Here is a 19,542-nt window from a genome sequence, read left to right as displayed (position 1 = left end):
CATACTTAAATATACTTCCTTAATAACTTAGTAAGCCACACATCACAACTGCATTCACTGAAAAAATAAATAGATTTACATCTCACTATAATACATTCCATAACTGCTCATGGTATGCTATGCTACACTAATAATAATAATATAAATAATAATAATAATAATTTATAGAATCAACATATTAACCCCTTCAGGCCAGGCATATTACTGTTTTATTCTTGCTTTCTCCATGATGATTTAATTTAGTTTCAGAGTCTTTGGTGGGGTTTGCTATTGCAGACCCCTTCACTCTGCATTTTATACCGGCTTCAACCACTTGATTTTATTCACCTTAGGACAGACTTTTCAAACTGGACACGCTAATTTACGTCCTTTGAAAATCATCTGGTAGCATTAAGAACAGAGTTAATAACTACATCACCGGATGGAAGAGGTAAACATCTTCATTAAAAGGGGTCATTCCCAGGTTAAATAAATTCATCTTGAGTTGTTATTCTGACTCCAGGGTCATCTGAAACATAAATCCATGGAAACGTAAGCTGAAGCTGCCAATTCCTGCGCTCCTTTCAGAAGATAAGGAAGGAACTGAGGGACATTTGTATGACCAGGCAATGGAGCCACCCAGCTATCTTAATGCCACCACAGAAAGGGTTCCCTCGTCTGTGCCACTGTCTTGGAATAACAAGAACAAAATATGAAATATGTCACTACACTCAAGGGGTTAATATATTTGAGAGAGAGAGAGAGAGAGAGAGAGAGAGAGAGAGAGGAGAAATAAAGTTCAGAATGCAGAACACAACTGGCTAACTTTTAACTAACCAAGGTATTTACATCATTTTCTGACTATGCCATATATCCATTACCACTGCTAAATGTATCTCATTCACCCCTTCAGTCCAATGATGTATTTTTTATTTTGTTCTTGCTACTATCACACAATTCTACTGTATTCACCTTTGGAGGGAAATCAAGTAAGGTTGTCCAGATGACTTGACCAAACTTAGAGAATATTATTAGCACCAGAGGAGATACAGTCACTAGCTCCTCCACAACTACATATTCCTTCCACATTTAGTATTGTCTTGTAGCAGCAAAAATAAAACAAATATGACTTCAGCCTGAGGGGGTTAAGAATAATACAGAAACCATAATTCATGATCAGAAATCTAGCTATGTACTCCAGAAACAAAAATTAGGGTGTAGAAATACTATAATTAACAAGAAGCAGGATATGCCAGTAACAAACATCAAAGTAACTTGAATATAAATACTGCCTTTCATAATTATTGTCATGGTCCAAATATAAATCCTTTTAAAGTACCATACAGAACATTATGTTAGCATCAAAATTTCTTATACTGTCTCGCTGTCAAATCAAACTATCGTACTTTAATCTGATAATAAAAATTTTGTACTCAAAGATATAATCATATTCAGTCTCCAATTCTATTTTAACATGATTCATACTGTACATAATATCGCAGTTTCCCGCTACCATAGAGAACATTATGTTAGCATCAAAATTTCTTATACTGTCTTGCTGTCAAATCAAACTACTGTACTTTAATCTGATAATAAAAATTTTGTGCTCAGAGATGTAATTCATATTCGGTCTCCATTTCTATTTTGACATGATTCATACTGTATATACATAATATTGCACTTTCCCACTTATACTGAAAACATGAAAACTAAAAATTTCCTCTGTACACTAACAAAAAACAGATACCAATTCACAGAACACTTAGCATATCTGACTATGAAAATTCAACAACTATATTAAAAGTATCTGAGAAAAGATGCACAGCATGGTAAATGGACTAACATGAAAACACCTGCCATGTTAACCTTTTCAGTCTGATGATATACTACAATATTTATTTTACTCCTGATACCTCTAGATGATTTTATTCAGCTACAAAGAATGCCCTGGTAGTAAAGGGTTAATGACGCCAAGTAAAGTCATCTACTGTTAGCAAGAACAAAGTACCAGTAAATATTAATGTACATCAATGGGCCACAGATGTTAACATACAGGCCAATACTCTCATCTGAATGTGAACCTAGTGGATTGCATGCCAAAGCTACCCTTCTGCAATCCACCATTCTCCTGTCAAGGGATGGAGGGAGCTGAGACATTTGTATATATCAGTACTTTACAGCATATGTAATTAATTCAACAGAGCTGCCCGCACCTCTGTTGATAATGTACAGTACAGTATTTCATCTGGGGAAAAAAAAAAGTACAGTACGAGCAGTCCTTGTCAGAAGTCAGGGATGTGAGAAAAATATCAGCTTTGACCACACAACTGTTACAGTAAACTAGGTGAAAGTAGAAGTTAATATTTTAAATAAGCATTTTATCTTAATTTCCTGCATACTTAGAAGCAAAAACATATAGCAAAAGGGGAGACTTAAAACAAGGACTCATTCTACTGTACCACAAACTAACAAGCAATCATGTATAAGGTGGTATTCATAACATTCATACTACAGTGAAATGTCTTTAACCCTTCAAATCCTCTGATTTCTACTGATTAAACAAATATCTAGTGTTAGCCCATACAAAATTCTTAAGTACTGATAGCAGAGAAATGGTTAAACGAAAAGGTCTCATGCTCCTTTGACTGTATGATTTCTCTCAGTTGCACAAATTTGTCTGGTAAAGTATTAGCAAAAATAAAAAACATAAGTGCACCAAACATAGTGAAATACTTACTGTCCAGCAAACCTGAGACAAAACACTTCCAGGTCATGAGGTATTCCAGACATTCAACAGCAAATTCAATCCAGCATTATCAAAGCCAAAAGATGGTTTATTTTCATTATGGCTATTTTTTAACGGGGAAATTTTGGAGGAGAATGGCTAGGTTGATATACACTGTGGAATTTTTTGCCAACAAATCATCACATTAAAGTCATTTCACTGTATTAACACTACTGCTATGTGGTATTTGAGACTTCTTAAATTATAAAATTTATTGTAAACTGGTAATTCAAGCATCAAAAAATTCTGAATACAGCTTGAAAAATACTGCAACATAACTTCCTCAACATCAGTAACACTTTCCACAATTCTATGCCAGGAAAGACTAAGCAACTTTGCATTACTGTCCATGTAATATCTATATACCTTTTCCTATCCTTTGGTGGGCATAAAAAGGTCAAAATGATGAAATGTAATATAATCTTACATTTCACTTAAACTGTATCACACAACAGCAAGACCACTTGCTTATTATCACTGTGCACATGTATGCTAGTTGAACTATGGGGCCTCACATGATTCCAGATACGAAGTATCTATCCAGACTGTAATGTTTGCACAGGCTTCCCCATCACACTTACATACCACACTATTATGGAAGATATAATCAATATTGACAAACACTCTATCTATCTATTGCTTCATATACCTGAACTCCTTGACTTTTCTACAGTTCATCATCATCATCATCCTGAGCCTTAGTACCCTCTAAAGATGGGATGGGATAGTTCTGAGCAATTAGCAATCCACCTAAGCAATGTGTATTGCAGAAAGTAATTATACATGACAGATGACAAGAAAGGGTAGTGGCTGGACATGTCCCCAAGCAACCCTCAATATTTCTTTTGAGTATGGTGATTTTACCTCCCAGTTAATGAGGTGCAGACAATCTAATCCCTATGAATATCTAAGAACCTTATCAGAAATATACTGATCACATGGGTATATACAAAACATGCAAGATATAGATGATACATCAAACTCTACTGTGCACAATTACTGGTTCTAATGAACTGTACTGTAGAAAATGTAATAATATTCATTAAACAGAATTCACACACGCACGCATGCACTCGCGCGCGCACACACACACACACACACACACACACACACACACATACATTGTGCATACAAACTTACAGTACAGGAATCCAAACTTTCCTTTAGGCTTATACTGTAATATACAATGGTAATTTACTGCTACTGAACAAAAAACTCTAGTGAAATCATATTTACAGCAAGTACTGTACAATGATAGTTACGACATGTTTTCTGTTGTTTTTTCATAGTTCAATGGCTTAGACAATCATCTGTCAAATACTAGGGATAACAGAAAAAAAAAAAAGACCTTTAATGTTGGCATTCACCCATTCACTCTGATGATATATTGATCATACTCTTGTTGTTACCTCCATACAATTTTATTCACCTCCAGACAGAACTTCTGAACTGCAGAGCTTAGGTAAAGCCTTCATTAACCTCTTCATTACTGATGCTCCTTCCTAAACTGAAATGAATCAACTGGAGGCTCCCAACTGAAATTTAAAATACATCACCACACTAAAAGAGCTACAACATGAAGTATCAACCACCAATATTTCCAAAAAAAGAAAGATGAATGAAAATACAGTAAAACCTCGATATAACGGACTTCAATAGACCGGAATTCGCTTTTATTGGACTCCCCGAGGAGCTAGTAGACTAAATTCCTATATATCGGAAAAAGTCTGATAAAGCCAGAAGCAGTCCGGACTGCATGACCACTTCAGCTCTGTTCACCACAATAAGGTAAATAAAAGACATGTTCATCAGTGTACAGTACAGTATTAATATATATATTACTGTTTACCATTTGATTAATGTAGTGAAGTTACAACACATTACAGTACCTCAATGGTAATCAAAACAGTTTAAAAACCGTTCATGTGATCCGGACTAATGTCTGATATATCGGAAAAAGTCCGGATTAGCAGGAGGAAGTCCAGATGTCGCTTTTATCGGAATTTCGCATTTTTTGGAATGGTTTGGGCTCCAATTAGTCCGTTATAGTGAGGTCTTACTGTAGTACTGCTTGAGTGACAAGAAAATGATTGACCTTTACATAATACTGTACAGTATTATACATAAATATACTAGCTTTTGAGAAGTTACCTACTGTATCCTTATACATATAAGAAAATATAAATATATGACTATACAAATCCTAACACTTTATCACAATACGAGGCTTGTACGGTTAGGGAAATTCGCCAAGTATTCCACCACTTATACTGGTGCTTCTCACTGCCCTCTGCTAGCTAATTTTCCTTACCCATGATGGCCTTCATATCTTTCTCAGGCCACAGATGACTCTCTGTTATGAAGCATCAAGGACAATGAGTGACACACACGCCATAAGTGTGAAGAAGGCACACAGGAATATTAGAACCTATGTCCCTGACTGTACATACAAAGCTTTCATTTTCAAATTAACCTACTGGTACCTGGCTAAGAAATAATAATCTCTACCCATATTCCTTTTAACACAAGAAAAACTTTGACTTGCTCACAAAATAACAAGCACCCACACTCTCAACCAGCAATCTTTGTGCCCTTTTCTTAATCCCTTCAATCTGATGATGCATTATTTTATTTTTTCTTACTACAATATCTCTAGATTAATTTACTCAGCTTTGGAGAGACTTTTCAAACAGAAGGGGTTCTCTTGCTACAGCCTTCCTTAATCCCTTCAATAGAGAGAGGCATTTTCCAAGTTTAATAAAATCCCCTGGCTGCAGCAAAAAAATAGAAATTATGCTGACAGATTCAAGGGGTTAAGTTCATCAAAGTACACAATAATGGCACATACAGAAATAAATACAGTAACAATTGGGTAAATCACATACTGTACACATTTACAAATTGTGCAGAATGAGTACAACATGCTATTCAGGCAGGATAAGGGCATTTGTGATGTAATAAACTTCTACAATACTATCAGAGTAAAATATAAATCTAACTTAAATTCAGGCACTACAAAATCATTCTAACTAAGTGACCTCCATAACAAATAAATGCATTGTATTATTCTGCTAACTACCTGTATTTACAATATATCATCTATGTAATAAATGCTCAGTATATGACAATACAAAAATTCATGACAAACAGCCCTGAGAAACCCCACAAAAACTCTGTGGAAAGTCTCTACACAACATGGCTACTATACATTCTACATTGAATATATAGATTTCTTTATTTGTACTAAATTCATCACAATATTATGCTTCAAGGGTAACCCTCTTGTTTGAGAGCATGCTCTAGTTCCATTCCTAACTACTTCTTTAAGTACAATTGCAGACAGACATATTGATTCACTTCATTATGGTAAAAATTCAGAACCCAGCAATCTTGTTGGAATACTGTGTGAGAGATTAATAACTGTTCAGTGAAAAAGTAGAATGATATCTGCTTCAGAAAAAAAGAGTAAATAAATAAATAAATAAATAAGTCCACTATTACTGAACCCAGGTTTGCCATCACATTTGCTGTCATCCGAGACAACCTCTGAAAATAAGGTATAAGGAAGCAAATGCTACTCAAATGTCTGATGCTGTAATCTACGAATAGATTACAGTACCGGAAACAGCAACAAGAAGGCTTCCAGGTAACTCTGTCATCCACATATTCCCACACCAATATTAATTTCTATCTATCTATCTATAGCCCGACACCCTAATCCCACAGAGGGTGGCCACAGACAAAACACCTCCAAGTTGCTCTGTCACCCACCATTTGACTGCCCTCCCCCAACTCACTCCCCCCTCCCTCATATACCTCTTAACTCCATCTCTCCACCTCATCCTTGGTCTCCCCCTCCCTCCACTTCACCTACATAAACCCTCTTAATCAGTCTTTCATTCTCCATTCTCTCCACATGTTCAAACCACCTCAGTGCATTTCTCCTAATTTTCTCATTCACATCCACATCCACCCTACAATGTTCTTTCACTCCTTCGTTCATCAACCTCTCCCTCCATGTCACTCCACATGTTCCTTTCAGGTAACTCATTTACACTGCTCTCACTCTTGACTTGTTCCCCTCTTGCAAGGTCCACGCCTCGTTTCCATACGTCAGGGTAGGGATCACAATATTATCATGCAGTGAATTCTTAACTTCCATCCTCACCTCTCTATTTCTCATCTCCGCTTTCAGTGAACCAACAACCTTCCTTCCCTGCTGTACCCTTTCAGGTACTTCATCCCCCAAACTTCCATCCCTACTCATCACACTACCCAAATACTTGAATGCACTCACATTCTCCACAGCCTCACCATCCAACCTCACTGTGCATTCTGTGACTTCATTCCTCTCAAACACCATAACTTTATTCTTGTTTACATTAACTTTCATAATCCTCTTCTTACACACTGTCCCAAAGTCATTCACCAAACCTTGCAACTCCCATTAATCTTCACTCAACAACTTCTACAGCTTATACTGAACTGGTAGTTTTGTTACACACCAGGACCTCTTTTCTTCACTAATGAAATATGCAGTATTATTACAAAACAGGTTTCAACACTCATCACACCTACAGAACACCCGTTTAAAATTCCAGTGCCAGTTATTACACCAGATGCGTGAATATCCTGGCAACAGCAAAACTACTCATGGCAACAGCAGCAACTAATCCCATTTTACTTCTTGTAAGTGTACGATCTAAAATTAGGCAACTGTTAAGAACATTTAATGGTAAGTGACCAGCCCATGGTCTGAGTGGCAGTGCACGAAAAAATCTGCAGCTGCTTCTTCAGGATTCTAAACAACAGACAAAACCTTTACCTCCACTCCTGCCTCAGACTATTTGACCACCAAGCAACTTTCAGTTAACTAATAAATCTGTATAAGTACTGTACAATACCCTCACTGAGCTAAAATATGAGTAGTGTTACAGTACTGAGCTACTGTCACATACCTGATCTGAAAGTTTCACTGGGATGGTTACAACCCAGTCACATCTAATCATGTCTGTTATACATAACAACTTCCTCCAACCACACCAACAAAAATTTGAAGATATACACCTGATTACTGAAGTTCCTTAAGAAGTCATTCATTACTTAAAATAACTACCGGCATCAGATACAAATGATGGACAACCAAATACTGTACTGTATAAATGCTCACACACAATGAGGTCATTTATTAAAAAAAAAGATACTATTTCAAAGTAACAATAAACTCCAAGTGATACGTAATAGCTAAAAGTATTTTTAAACAGCCAACTAAAATAAGCCCAAATCTTAACTCCCCATTAAGTAAAGCTCATACACTTGAATCAATGTGTGGAAACTACAAAATTCATGTGAAGCAATGCATCTTCTCATATTACCTGGGGTGGAGGGAGAGGAGGAGCAAAAGAGAAGGCAAGGAAGGGACGAAGAAAGCAGTGGGGTAAAGAGGGAGGTGGGTAAGGAGAGTGAGCAGGAACATGAATAAGGAAGGAAAGAGAAAGAGAGAAAAGAGCAAGGAAGAAAATGGAGGGAGAAGGTAGAGAGAGGAAAGGGAGAGTATGAGCTGGCATATCAGTATCTCCCTCAATGAAGCACACGTGTAGTTCCCTGGACTGAGTGGAAATGTTTGAATCACACACTGCATGTGACCTGATGGTACCGGTACGTTCTAAACATAAAACATGAACAGCTTACTTTTACAGCCAAGCACACAGGACTTGCATTTGTGCCTTCTATCATACTGTACACTGCATTATATATGTAAAGAATGCTACTGTATGTACCATTCAAATGACCAAAATGTGCATGTACTGGAAACTGAAGTTCATAAATGTCAACAAATATGCAGTAATGTGCAAAAATACATGTAATCTAATATGTCCACAAATGCTTTTAACTTACACACTACCATAATGTAGCTAGGTACAGTAAACAAACTAGACAATATATAATGTATAGAACTGCTGGTACAGTATTGGTAGGTCCATCATCCACTCAACTGATGCAGCGCCACCTACTTCTTCTTTCACCTTTGTTATTATTTTTCTGTGTCTGTCCTCCTCTCTTCCTATTTCTCCAATCTTTCCTGTCACCTTTTATTACACTTCTTTCCTTGTCAGGTAGCTTTACACTGAGTGACAAGTCTAATGGTTTCCTGTATGCCTGGAAAACCATTTAAAACACTGGGTGGTAATGATACAACCAACTCATACGTTTTCCCTATGTGTCAACAACTGGGTTGGTGGAGGGTTAGTGCCCCTCCCTGTAAAACATTTAACTCAAAGTCAAATGGCCACCCCTTATGGGATTATGATGTCTGGCTATAGATAGATAGATATAGACAGAACATTCCTTTAATCTTAAAACAACAGCAAAGTTAGTTTCTCAGAGTAAAAATAGTATCTGGATCAATATTATGCAGATATCTATGTAAAAGTAAAATCTATATGACAAATTTTAAAAAGTCAGATTTTGCTATACTGTAATTTTATAATTTCTGAACTTAAAATGGGCATATACAATATATCTCCAGAATGAGAATTATTTCACAAAATGCAAACTTATCTGAAATTCATGAAAGGGGGAAAATACAGTAAACACTTGCAATCAATTTCACATCATAAGCAGGACCTGTTTACGAAGGACTGACAACTTATGAACCATTTCCAGTTGTAAGCAGGGCTCTTTCTGTATGGGAAGATTCTATGTTCTCCTTTCCTTGTTCTTCCTGGAAAAAAAACAAAAAGCAAAAGGATAAGTTTTGTCTCATACCTCAGAGGTTTTTCCAAGAATAACAAGAGACATGGGAGATACTCCACACATTTTGTCTCTTGCAAAAATAAATAAGTTGTGATGGACCACTGATTGATAATCTGGACATTGGTATAGTTCATCCACTTTAACATGGCAGAGATTTTCAGCCTTTTGTAGCTAATGTCCAGTAGTTGAATGGCAGGGAAAAAAAAAAAAAAAAAAAAATCAGCCCTAACTCTTTTTCAAATACTTCTGCAAAATTCAAGATGCATGTCCTACAGTGTTATGTGAGTTCCTGATTTCTTAAATCTCAATTTTCAATAAATGTTGGGAGTGTTTTGCAGGCTTACTGCCAAACCTAGCACAAATATATGGATGCCTTAAGAAAAGTATTTCATTTTCATGATTACTAGCAAGTTAAAATCTCTGAAGATTTTTAAAAGCAAATTTTAAAAACATGCATACAAATTTTTTAAAGCTTGCTGGATTGCAGACACATTACAGTGTTCATTCAATAAAAAATTGCACTAAATCACCAGCAATTCAATTTAGTAATAATTAATATTATCTACTTAAATTAGTTCATGGTGATAGACTACACTGTCATCATAAACCATCAAGCAATGTTTGGGTGACTATCAATTAAGTAAGAAACTGTTATTATGGTTTGTGAGAGGGGGTGGTTGCCTATCACACTGCCCCCTCTTCTGATTCAACAACTGGTGCAAGACAGTGATGGGGAGGGGGGGATTTGCATATCTCCTTCCTGCTATCTACTGCAGGCAGGGTAAGGGGGTTTGATAAGGCACAACCGAGTGAGGGAGGAGGGTGAGCACCTACCAATCTCCTTCCCTTCATCTATTCCATTATAAGCAGGCAAGATGGTATTGATATAGCATAGTAATGGAAGAAGGCACCTACCAATCTCCGTCCCTCTATCTATTCAAGGAAGGGTAAGGAGAGAGGTGTGGATGCAGGATGGTGGGAATGGAGGCTATCAGTTTCCTTCCCACTATCTACTGCAGGAGAGGTGAGGGGGATGACAAGTGGAGGAGTGGACAGTAAGTTAGGTGGGTACCTACTTATCATCTTTCCTCTATCTATTCCAGGACGGATGAGAAGGATGACGAGTGGAGGCAAGATGGTGAGGGGCTGCCATGGAGGTCATACCCCCACTTACAGTCCCAGGTAGGACCCCACCGAGTCCCTCAAGATGGTGAGGCTGGATGCGGGCACGAGGGGTGCGCAGGGAACGGGCCGACCGGGAAGAGTGAGAGGATGGGAGGGAATGGGAAGAGTGGGAGGAGGATCGACGACTCCAGGACTCTCCCCCTCCTGATGGCTGAGGGGAAAATGCAACAATTAAAATGTAGTACAACAGGGCAGTCCCTGTTGTAAGCCAGGAAGTGTTCTAGAATACTGTACTGTGCAGGCATATATGGTATAGATACAGTCAGTTCCCACTTAAAGTCTACAATTTCTGTAGGCATAACGGTGCTGTACTTACAGTTAAACAACTCTATGTGAGACAGGCTTCTGGTTCATGATTTAGGGAGTAAAGCCACACACACACAAAGAATTACAAGCAACACTAAGTGAACAAATGGTGTTAATTCATCACTAACTTAATAAAAGCAAGTTTAAATAAGGTCTAACTGTAGTGTTAAAACACAACACCTTTTTACCATACCTGTTTATGCCTGGGTGAGTGATGTGTGGCAAGCATCCACTGGTGTCTGAGAGCCTCCACAGCAGAAAGTCTCAACTGGGGATCCACCTCCAAGAGACGCCTCACAAAGTCTTTCCCATTTTCACTCACCTTCGCCCACGCCTGTTGGCATAAGGGCTATCAGTCACTCGAATCTTTCAAGCGAAGCCTGTGGTCTTTGTTACTGCCAAAATAAGGCTTCTCACTCAGAGCTCGCTGGCCTCAAGCAGTAAACTAATACACCACTTAGAGTAAGCATCTAACTTCATGTGACACAGACAATCCTTCAATACCAGCTCAATCACTTGGGGGAGGTGGTGGCCAAGTCAGAAGAGAGGTGGTCTGCTGTTCCAATGGATGTGGGTTTGAATTCAAGCTGGGGCAGGGAACAGTTCAAAGGATCAAAATTTGCTACTAGACTTTACTGGTAATGATTCATCAGAGCCCCATCAACATGTTGTAAAACCACCTCACTAATACCAATACAACAGTCCTGTATGAGACAGTTCTGGCATGTATTCAATATGGATGGTGGGTGTTAGTGCCAAAGTGGTGACATGTGGTATATGGTATGTTGGACTGCTGCATCTCAGGAAATGGCTATGCCCAGAAAAGGCATAAAAAAAGGGGGTGGAGGCAGGGCTCGAGGTAGAGGGTATTGATGGCACCCATATTCCAGGGTCCTGACACAAAGGGGGCCTGGGAAGCCAGCCACAGCTTACCAATGTACTGTAATAAGTCTTTATATATAAGTACAAGGTGGCCCACATATATCACTCCTCCTCCACTCCACTGGGCAAGTTCTTGTGTCTTGTGGGGGATTGCTCAGTCATTGCCATCAATGCCTATCCTGTTTCTTTTATCCATTTCCTGCTGCCACTGGCACAGTCACACCCACACCAGCAAACTGAACCATCCCCACAGTGCTAAGAATACTGCAGATGAGTTTCTAGTGGTGCGCTATTAATGGACCACCCTGTATTCTTCAATAATAGTTGACTTAGATCAACACGGATCATCTTTTCACACATAAGGAACAGTAAATACAGTATAAAAATCTGAATTAACAACACAGAAGAGAGCATGCATGTGTGTGTATGTGCATGAATGTGTGAGAGGGAAGGGGGGGGGTCCATGGCACATAATGTTCCTAGGCACCAAGGCATCTCTCTCAGGGCCTGACTTCGTTATGACAGACAAGAATGCCCAACATCCTACTAATTCCTATGGTTCAGTGGGTTCACACAAAACAGATACTGTAACAAGAACAACAACAATGCAACAGTAACTACAGAGATCCACTGATGTGGTATACAAAATTCACATACATGCAACTGCTAACATTTACTACTTGATCATCACCATCATCATCATTGTCACCCTATTAGGCTACCCACTAAAAATAAATGGAGTGGGTAGGATCCAAAAATAGGATGCTCTTGATATTATACAGACAACTGCATTACAGAGTCTGCAAGATGACTTTATGCAACTGTGTTGGTGCTTTTATTAAACACTTGAATGTGGTTATACATTTTTTATCTTAATCAGTATTTTTCATTTTGTAGTGTTCATTTTAATCATACTGTCACCAGATGACTTTTATTACACTTTAGGTAAAATTGTTATGTTGACTAAAACTGTCTGGTGATATCGTGAACTGAAAAAAACGGGGGAAATCTATCTATCTATCTATAGCCCGATGCCCTAATCCCGCAAAGGGTGGCCGCAGACAAAACGCCTCCAAGTCACTCTGTCACCCACCATTTGACTCCCCTCCCCCAACTCACCCCCCCCTCCCTCATATACCTCTCAACTCCATCCCTCCACCTCATCCTCGGTCTACCCCTCCCTATCCCTCCCTCCACCTCACCTACATACACCCTCTTAGTCAGTCTTTCATTCTCCATTCTCTCCACATGTCCAAACCACCTCAGTGTATTTCTCCTAATCTTTTCAACCACATCCACGTCTACCCCACAACGTTCCTTCACTTCTTCATTCGTCAACCTGTCCCTCCACGTCACTCCACATGCTCCTCTCAAGTAACTCATTTCCACTGCTCTCACTCTTGACTTGTTCCCCTCTTGCAATGTCCACGCCTCGCTTCCTTATGTCAGGGTAGGGATCATAATACCATCATGCAGTGACTTCTTAACTTCCATACTCACCTCCCTATTTCTCATCACTGCTTTCAGTGTACCAACAACCTTTCTTCCCTGCTGTACCCTTTCACATACTTCATCCCCCAAAGTTCCATCCTTACTCATCACACTACCCAAGTACTTGAATGCACTCACATTCTCCATATCCTCACCATCCAACCTCACTGTACATTCTGTGACTTCATTCCTCTCAAACACCATAACTTTACTTTTGTTTACATTAACTTTCAGCTTCCTCCTCCTACACACTGTCCAAAATTCATTCACCAAACCTTGCAACTCCCATTCATCTTCACTCAACAATACTGTATCATCAGCAAACAGCAACACCGGAAGCTTCCAAATCTCACCCTCATTCATTAGGGCCACCCCCACATCCACTGCCCTACCTTGTACCTCCTTTACAACCCCATCCATATATATATTAAACAGCCATGGAGACATTACACATCCCTGTTTCAGTCCCACATTGAGATCAAAGAACTCACTCAGCTCACCATCCACTCGCACCGTAGCCCTAGCTCCCTCGTACATACTCTTCACAGCACTCAACAATTTCCCCTCCACTCCATATATTCTTAATACCTTCCACATATCTTGCCTATCTATTCTGTCATAAGCTTTCTCCAAATAATAAATCAAAAAAGACAAAAAATGAACAGAAAAGATGAAGAATGAAATAAGCAAGATGTCAACTGATTTATGAGGTTAACAAATGAGTGTAAAACTTTGGTGTGGCTTGAGTTTGAAAGTAATGAATAAGAACAAAGGTCAATGGACTTACGAAAGGCATTTATTACTGCACTTTCCAGGGAATTAAAATTGGTCAACTGTCAGTTTTGAAGTTAGCAAGACTATAGATAACATCAAGAAAAGTTTATCAAGCTTCATGGAAAGTAAATCATTATGCAATATTCACATGTTGCATGAAAGCATCTTATATAATGGGAAATGAGACCAACTATTATATTAGGTATTTGAGGATAAAAGTATGATGTAGTAATTCTCTCTTTTCATCTTAACTTGGCCTAGATATTTGTCCCTTTGCAGCTTATTTCACATAACTCATTATCTGACAAAGACAATGCTACAGCTCTACATCCTATCCAGAGTATTTCTTCATTAATACAATAATAATCTAGTGTTAATCTATCATTATAACTCAACATTCATGATGCAAAGATGGCAGTTTCAGACCAAATTAAATTAAAAGGAGGATAGTGTTTTCACCTAGCCTAGTAACACAGAACAGAGGTGTTTTCAGGCAGGAAGGGAAGAGAGGAGGAAGGGGACGGAGCTCAATAAACGGCCAGTAGTTATCAAGTGGAGAGCATGCAAGGGAGGGAGGGGTTCATAAGGGACCCTGGTGTCCTTAATAAAGTGCCACTATTTATCACCATCCTGCCGGAGACAGCTTTCTAGCCAAGGTCTCAACCTACATGAGAATCTCACTGAAGACAGGCAGCAAACTTCTTGTGAGGAAAAGACAGAAGATAACACTGAGGTTGCTATTTCAGTATTATGCAGTACTTCAAAAGGGAAGTTCACCTATTTGTGCACCACATATACTTCAAAGTTTGTGAATGTCTGTCACTCTCCTTTACAACAAATTACAAAAAACAATTATCTAACGGCAGAGAAACATACCAACTTTCTCTCATTAGGAATATTAGCTAGAAGAAGAAAGCTGAGAAGGAGAGGAGATGAAATAATGGGCAGTAAGTGACAGAGAGGAAGGGCTGTATGTTTAAACCTTAAGTCATTAAGGGAAGGAAAACTCCCAGTTTTTGACAGGCTAATTACTGCTGCATGTGAGGAAGATCAAACATGTTTAGCCACTGTATATCACTGTTCACTGCATTCTGTGTTGTGGGATGCAAGATTTGGGAATCACATCTGATGGATGTTTCATCAATACCAGTAAGAAATTTGGGGCCCGCCATCCCCTTTGCAAGGTGAATCTTAGACATATGACCAAAAGAGAGCCATACCAGAACAGAGCAACCTGTGGGATACCTTATGGGGGGATCATGATGTTAGTGAAATATATCATGGAAAAACTATAGGACAGTGAACTACTACCATTAAAAAAAGAAAAAAAAAAGAAAAGAATAACTACCCTAAAAAATTAAAAGGGAACAGATGGGAAACAACACAAGACAAACATAGCACACAAAGGAATGAACACAAGACAAAAAGTACTACAGCCTAGGGATGCTTGATGTTCATCATAACTTGCATCCCACAGTGTCTGTAATGGTCACATGGGCACTGGAGGGAAGTTGGCACCCTGGTGTTAAATGGCTGCCAGGCACGGAAGCCGGACCGACTCGGCCCCACTGCCACAGTGGCGGGTGTCAGTGGGTTAGCGCAAGGCAGTCACTCCCCACCTGTATAAATAATGAAGGCCGCCAGACTGTGAAACTTAAAACCAACCTTTCCTCACTCCACAGTTTGCCACCCAACTGCCAATGATCAGTGAGAATTGTAGTACATGCATATCACAGCAGGTAACATACAGACTGAGCAACATGAGAATGCAACAGTAATGGTAGCCTCAAGGACAGTGTATGTCAGTGTAAGCCACTACTGTGTTCTAAGAACAACACCAACATAAGTAATGGAACTCGTGAGGAAAGTCAGCATAAATCATCATGCACACTACAGCCCTGATCAGATATATCTTTAACCCTTTCAGTTCAGTTATGTCTCTTCCTATATTCTTCTTGCTGCAAGACATTTTACTCAGTTTAGGAGTGCACCCTAGTAGAGATGCAGTTAAAGAAAGTTATATCTAATCCCTTCAGCTTGAAAAGTCTCTTCTAACTTCTAAGGTGACTGAAATCCACTGGAGATAGCAAAAACATCACAAATACATCCTCGGACTGAAGACCTTAAACTTCTAGGTGGAAAAAAAAATGCAACCCATTGGAATACTGCTGATTAATTAAAAAATATCTCTTTAGGTTTTTGCAGTTTTGAGATGGTGTATAAAAACTATTGATTAAAACCGTGGCCCGAATGTGTGTACAGTAAATCATACCTGTTTTACTTTAACCTGGCCTTACCATTCTCTCTCCAGCTTTACTGTAGAGTTGTAAGAAGCGAGTAACATTAGAATAAGATGATGGTCAAAAATTGCTATGGAAAGGATGTAATAATGTTATATTGACTTTTTGTGCCACTGGGCTCTGTGAAATAAATAGCAAAAGGATGAATAATTAGGCCAGGTTAGAAGAAAAAAAAAGAAGTCACCTCTGCAGGGTATCTGAAATTGCAGGTTACTTGGTCCAGTATTTTCTTCAGCTAGAGAGGCTGTCTTGCACCTCTTAGTTATTATAACTGGTTTACTTTAACTTGTATTAAAACTGCCATCTCTCCATCCTGAATACTCAGTTGTTTCATTAGGTTAACACAAGAAAATGCTGGTCATGAAGAAGTTATAGTATATGGAAATAATGTAGTGCCACAGTATTGTCTTAAAGCCACTGAACTATGTGAAATAGGCTGCAGAAGGCCAAAAATCTTGGGGCAAATTAAGGTGAAAAGGGTATGATTTATTTCTGTATCTGGGATGTTATTTGGGCAACTGAACAAATAAAACTGACACAAAGCAAAAAAAAGAAGATGTAACAGGCAATAAAGTATAAATCATTGAAAGATGCTGAAAAGCCTCCTCATTTGATGAAAATATGGCCCCTGGGTTTCATTGAAAGACAAATGAGGATGTAAATGAGCAGTGTGATGTTGATGTGAATGTGACTGAAAGTGTTCAGGGTAATATCTTGTGATGGTTTGGTCACGTGGAGAAGATGGAAATTGAGAAACTGACTAGAGGAGTGTATAGGAATGAGGTGGAGGGGAAGACCAAGGATGAGATGGATGGATGGATGGAGAGTAGAGATATATGAGAAAGGGGTGAGTTGGTGGGAGTGCAGCTAAATGGCAGACAGGACAACATGGAGGCAATTTGTTTGTGGCCACCCTTTATGGAATTATGCAACTGGCAACAGATAGATAGAATCAGTGCAGTTCAGTTCCCTAAATCTGAAATGGTAGATACTGAGAGTCTTTTGGAATTTTGATTTTTTTTGGAAAACTAGGTTTCTCTATAAATATCATCAGTTATTTGTACAGGCATACACCTGCTTGACATTCCCTTCAGTAACCACTGGATCAATGCTATAATTTATCTTAAAATCATGGTTTTGATGGGGCAGGTGTGAAAACTGAACAATAAACAATGACAATTTTTGGTCCATGGGGTCAGCATCATGGAACAAAAAAATTATGAAATCAGCCCCATGGTTCATGTGAATCCAGCTTGAGCTAATTTAGGTGACTGCAGACTACTGCAGCACTTTGTCAATATTGTGGCAACTCTGGAAACTAAACCATATATATATATTTTTTAATTATGTTTATTGCAAACAGTACAGTATTCTTTACAAATAAATAAGTAAACTATTTTGAGAACTGGTACATTTGGAAGTTTGAAACTTGGATTTTGAGAACTGCACTGTTGATAGATAATTTTCATTTGGTGTTATTCATGTTGTCTTGGAGCCAAGAAGAGGCAGATAAAGCATGTCTGTGATTTTGCTGTGGAACATATGTCAAGTGTTGGATACAATATTAACTCTCAAGTTTGAATGACAAATTCAACTAAATAAAATAATCTGGCATTAGCTGGAACAGAACACTAGAGCTGTCCTGACTATGAGACCCAATGGTGAAAGTAAAATTCTCTTAAGCTCTTATGCTTTGTTCTCAGGTGAATACACATGTCTGGCATTACCTGGAGTAGATTATTAGCATTATCCTGACCAGTAAAGGGTTACCTGTAATTTTATAAACTAGTGGTGAAATTATTGCACCCAAAGTTACTTGCTCAAAAGTAGAAAGCATCCCAGTTAGTGGCACTACTGACCAAGGCAGAAGTAAGATACACAAGACAACGCAATACATCACCCGCCCCCACACCCACCAAGCCACTGACAGCCCTCCTTTATGCTGGTGTTGGTGCTGGAGAGGAACGCCTTCATGCAGTCATACCAATATAACTGGGTGATTATTTAAACATCCCTCAACTCCCTCCCTATCATGTAAAAGGAGAACAGCGTATAGAAAGGAAAAGGCAATTTCAATCTGCATCCATGGGTTTACATTCTGATTAGCCTGGGGTCACAACAACAACACTAAACATGCTGGTGCTGTTACTGGTGGGTGTGAGAATCAGTGTGTCCTGGTGCACGTGTCTGGCATTACTATCTTCCTGGCACAGCACAACACCAGTGGCACCAGAAGCATAAACAAATGATGCAAACAAAACCATTTGAGGCACCAAAGCACAGGTAAGCTAACAGCAGTCCCTCCTCCCCACAATTCCATGTTTAAAGTTAGGGTTCAAGTTCTGAGCAATGTAACAGAGCTGTCTGATTAAATTTAACTGGATGAACCTCTTTAAAGGAGACAGCATGGAGTCCGAGCAGCTACAAAATTACCGGGCAAAGTTTATGGATTTAAATACTGTATACTGCCTGATCTTGAAGTCTAACTGTAAATGTACTACTGCATTTTTGTCTTGTTTTTTGTGGCACAGCACACCACACCTGCTGCTGCAAAGGATGGCACCAGCAATAACAAAACTACCTTGGGACCTTAATACATTAATGCTGGACAAGGACAGGATGGGGAATCTGAAGAATCAAATTTTTACTGCTCATATTTACCGACCAAGTCAAAATGGGGAAAGTCCCAGCAGTTGATGGAGTGCATGGTGAAATGCTGAAGCACAGGGGAGAGATAGTAGTAGAACTGATATGGAAGATGTGCACATTGGCCTGGGAGGATGGTTGAGTTCCGGATGATTGGAAGTCTGATATATTTATTCCCTTGTACAAAGGAAAATGGAAAAAAGAAGCGTACATTGCACATAGGGGCATGTCTTCTTTGTTTAAAAGAAAATGTTTATGACAGAGGTAGGGAAATAATGGAGGAGTTAGGTGAAGAAGAACAGGGAGGACTCAGGAGGGGAAGAGGTTGTGTAGGTCAGATATTCATCCTAAGGTGGTTAGTGGATAAGCTTCTAGAAAAGGGAAAGAGGTTGTATGTGCCCCTCAGGGATTTGGAGAAAGCATATGACAGTGGAGGGA

The 19,542-nt window shown here is 38.9% G+C and overlaps 1 protein-coding gene across 1 annotated transcript in view; it reads right to left on the bottom strand.

Annotated features, from left to right (window-relative positions):
* Positions 1-9,413: 9,413 nt before the first annotated feature.
* The window catches only part of LOC145410392 (serine/threonine-protein kinase H1 homolog), a 31,324-nt gene continuing 21,195 nt past the window's right edge, over positions 9,414-19,542 (bottom strand). The window contains exons 3-5 of the mRNA XM_080280544.1: positions 11,205-11,345; positions 10,695-10,856; positions 9,414-9,488 (exon numbers count right to left, since the gene is read on the bottom strand). Of these exons, the coding sequence (XP_080136670.1) occupies positions 9,414-9,488; positions 10,695-10,856; positions 11,205-11,345 (378 nt within the window). The remainder of the gene's footprint in view (positions 9,489-10,694; positions 10,857-11,204; positions 11,346-19,542) is intronic.

This window comes from Coenobita brevimanus, chromosome 85 (genome assembly GCF_032717465.1).
Source record: "Coenobita brevimanus isolate Jiangsu-jjx chromosome 85, ASM3271746v2, whole genome shotgun sequence".
NCBI classification, from domain to species: Eukaryota; Metazoa; Arthropoda; class Malacostraca; order Decapoda; family Coenobitidae; genus Coenobita; species Coenobita brevimanus.
Note: the sequence above shows the minus strand (reverse complement) of the source record. Positions and strands in the feature narration are given on the sequence as shown.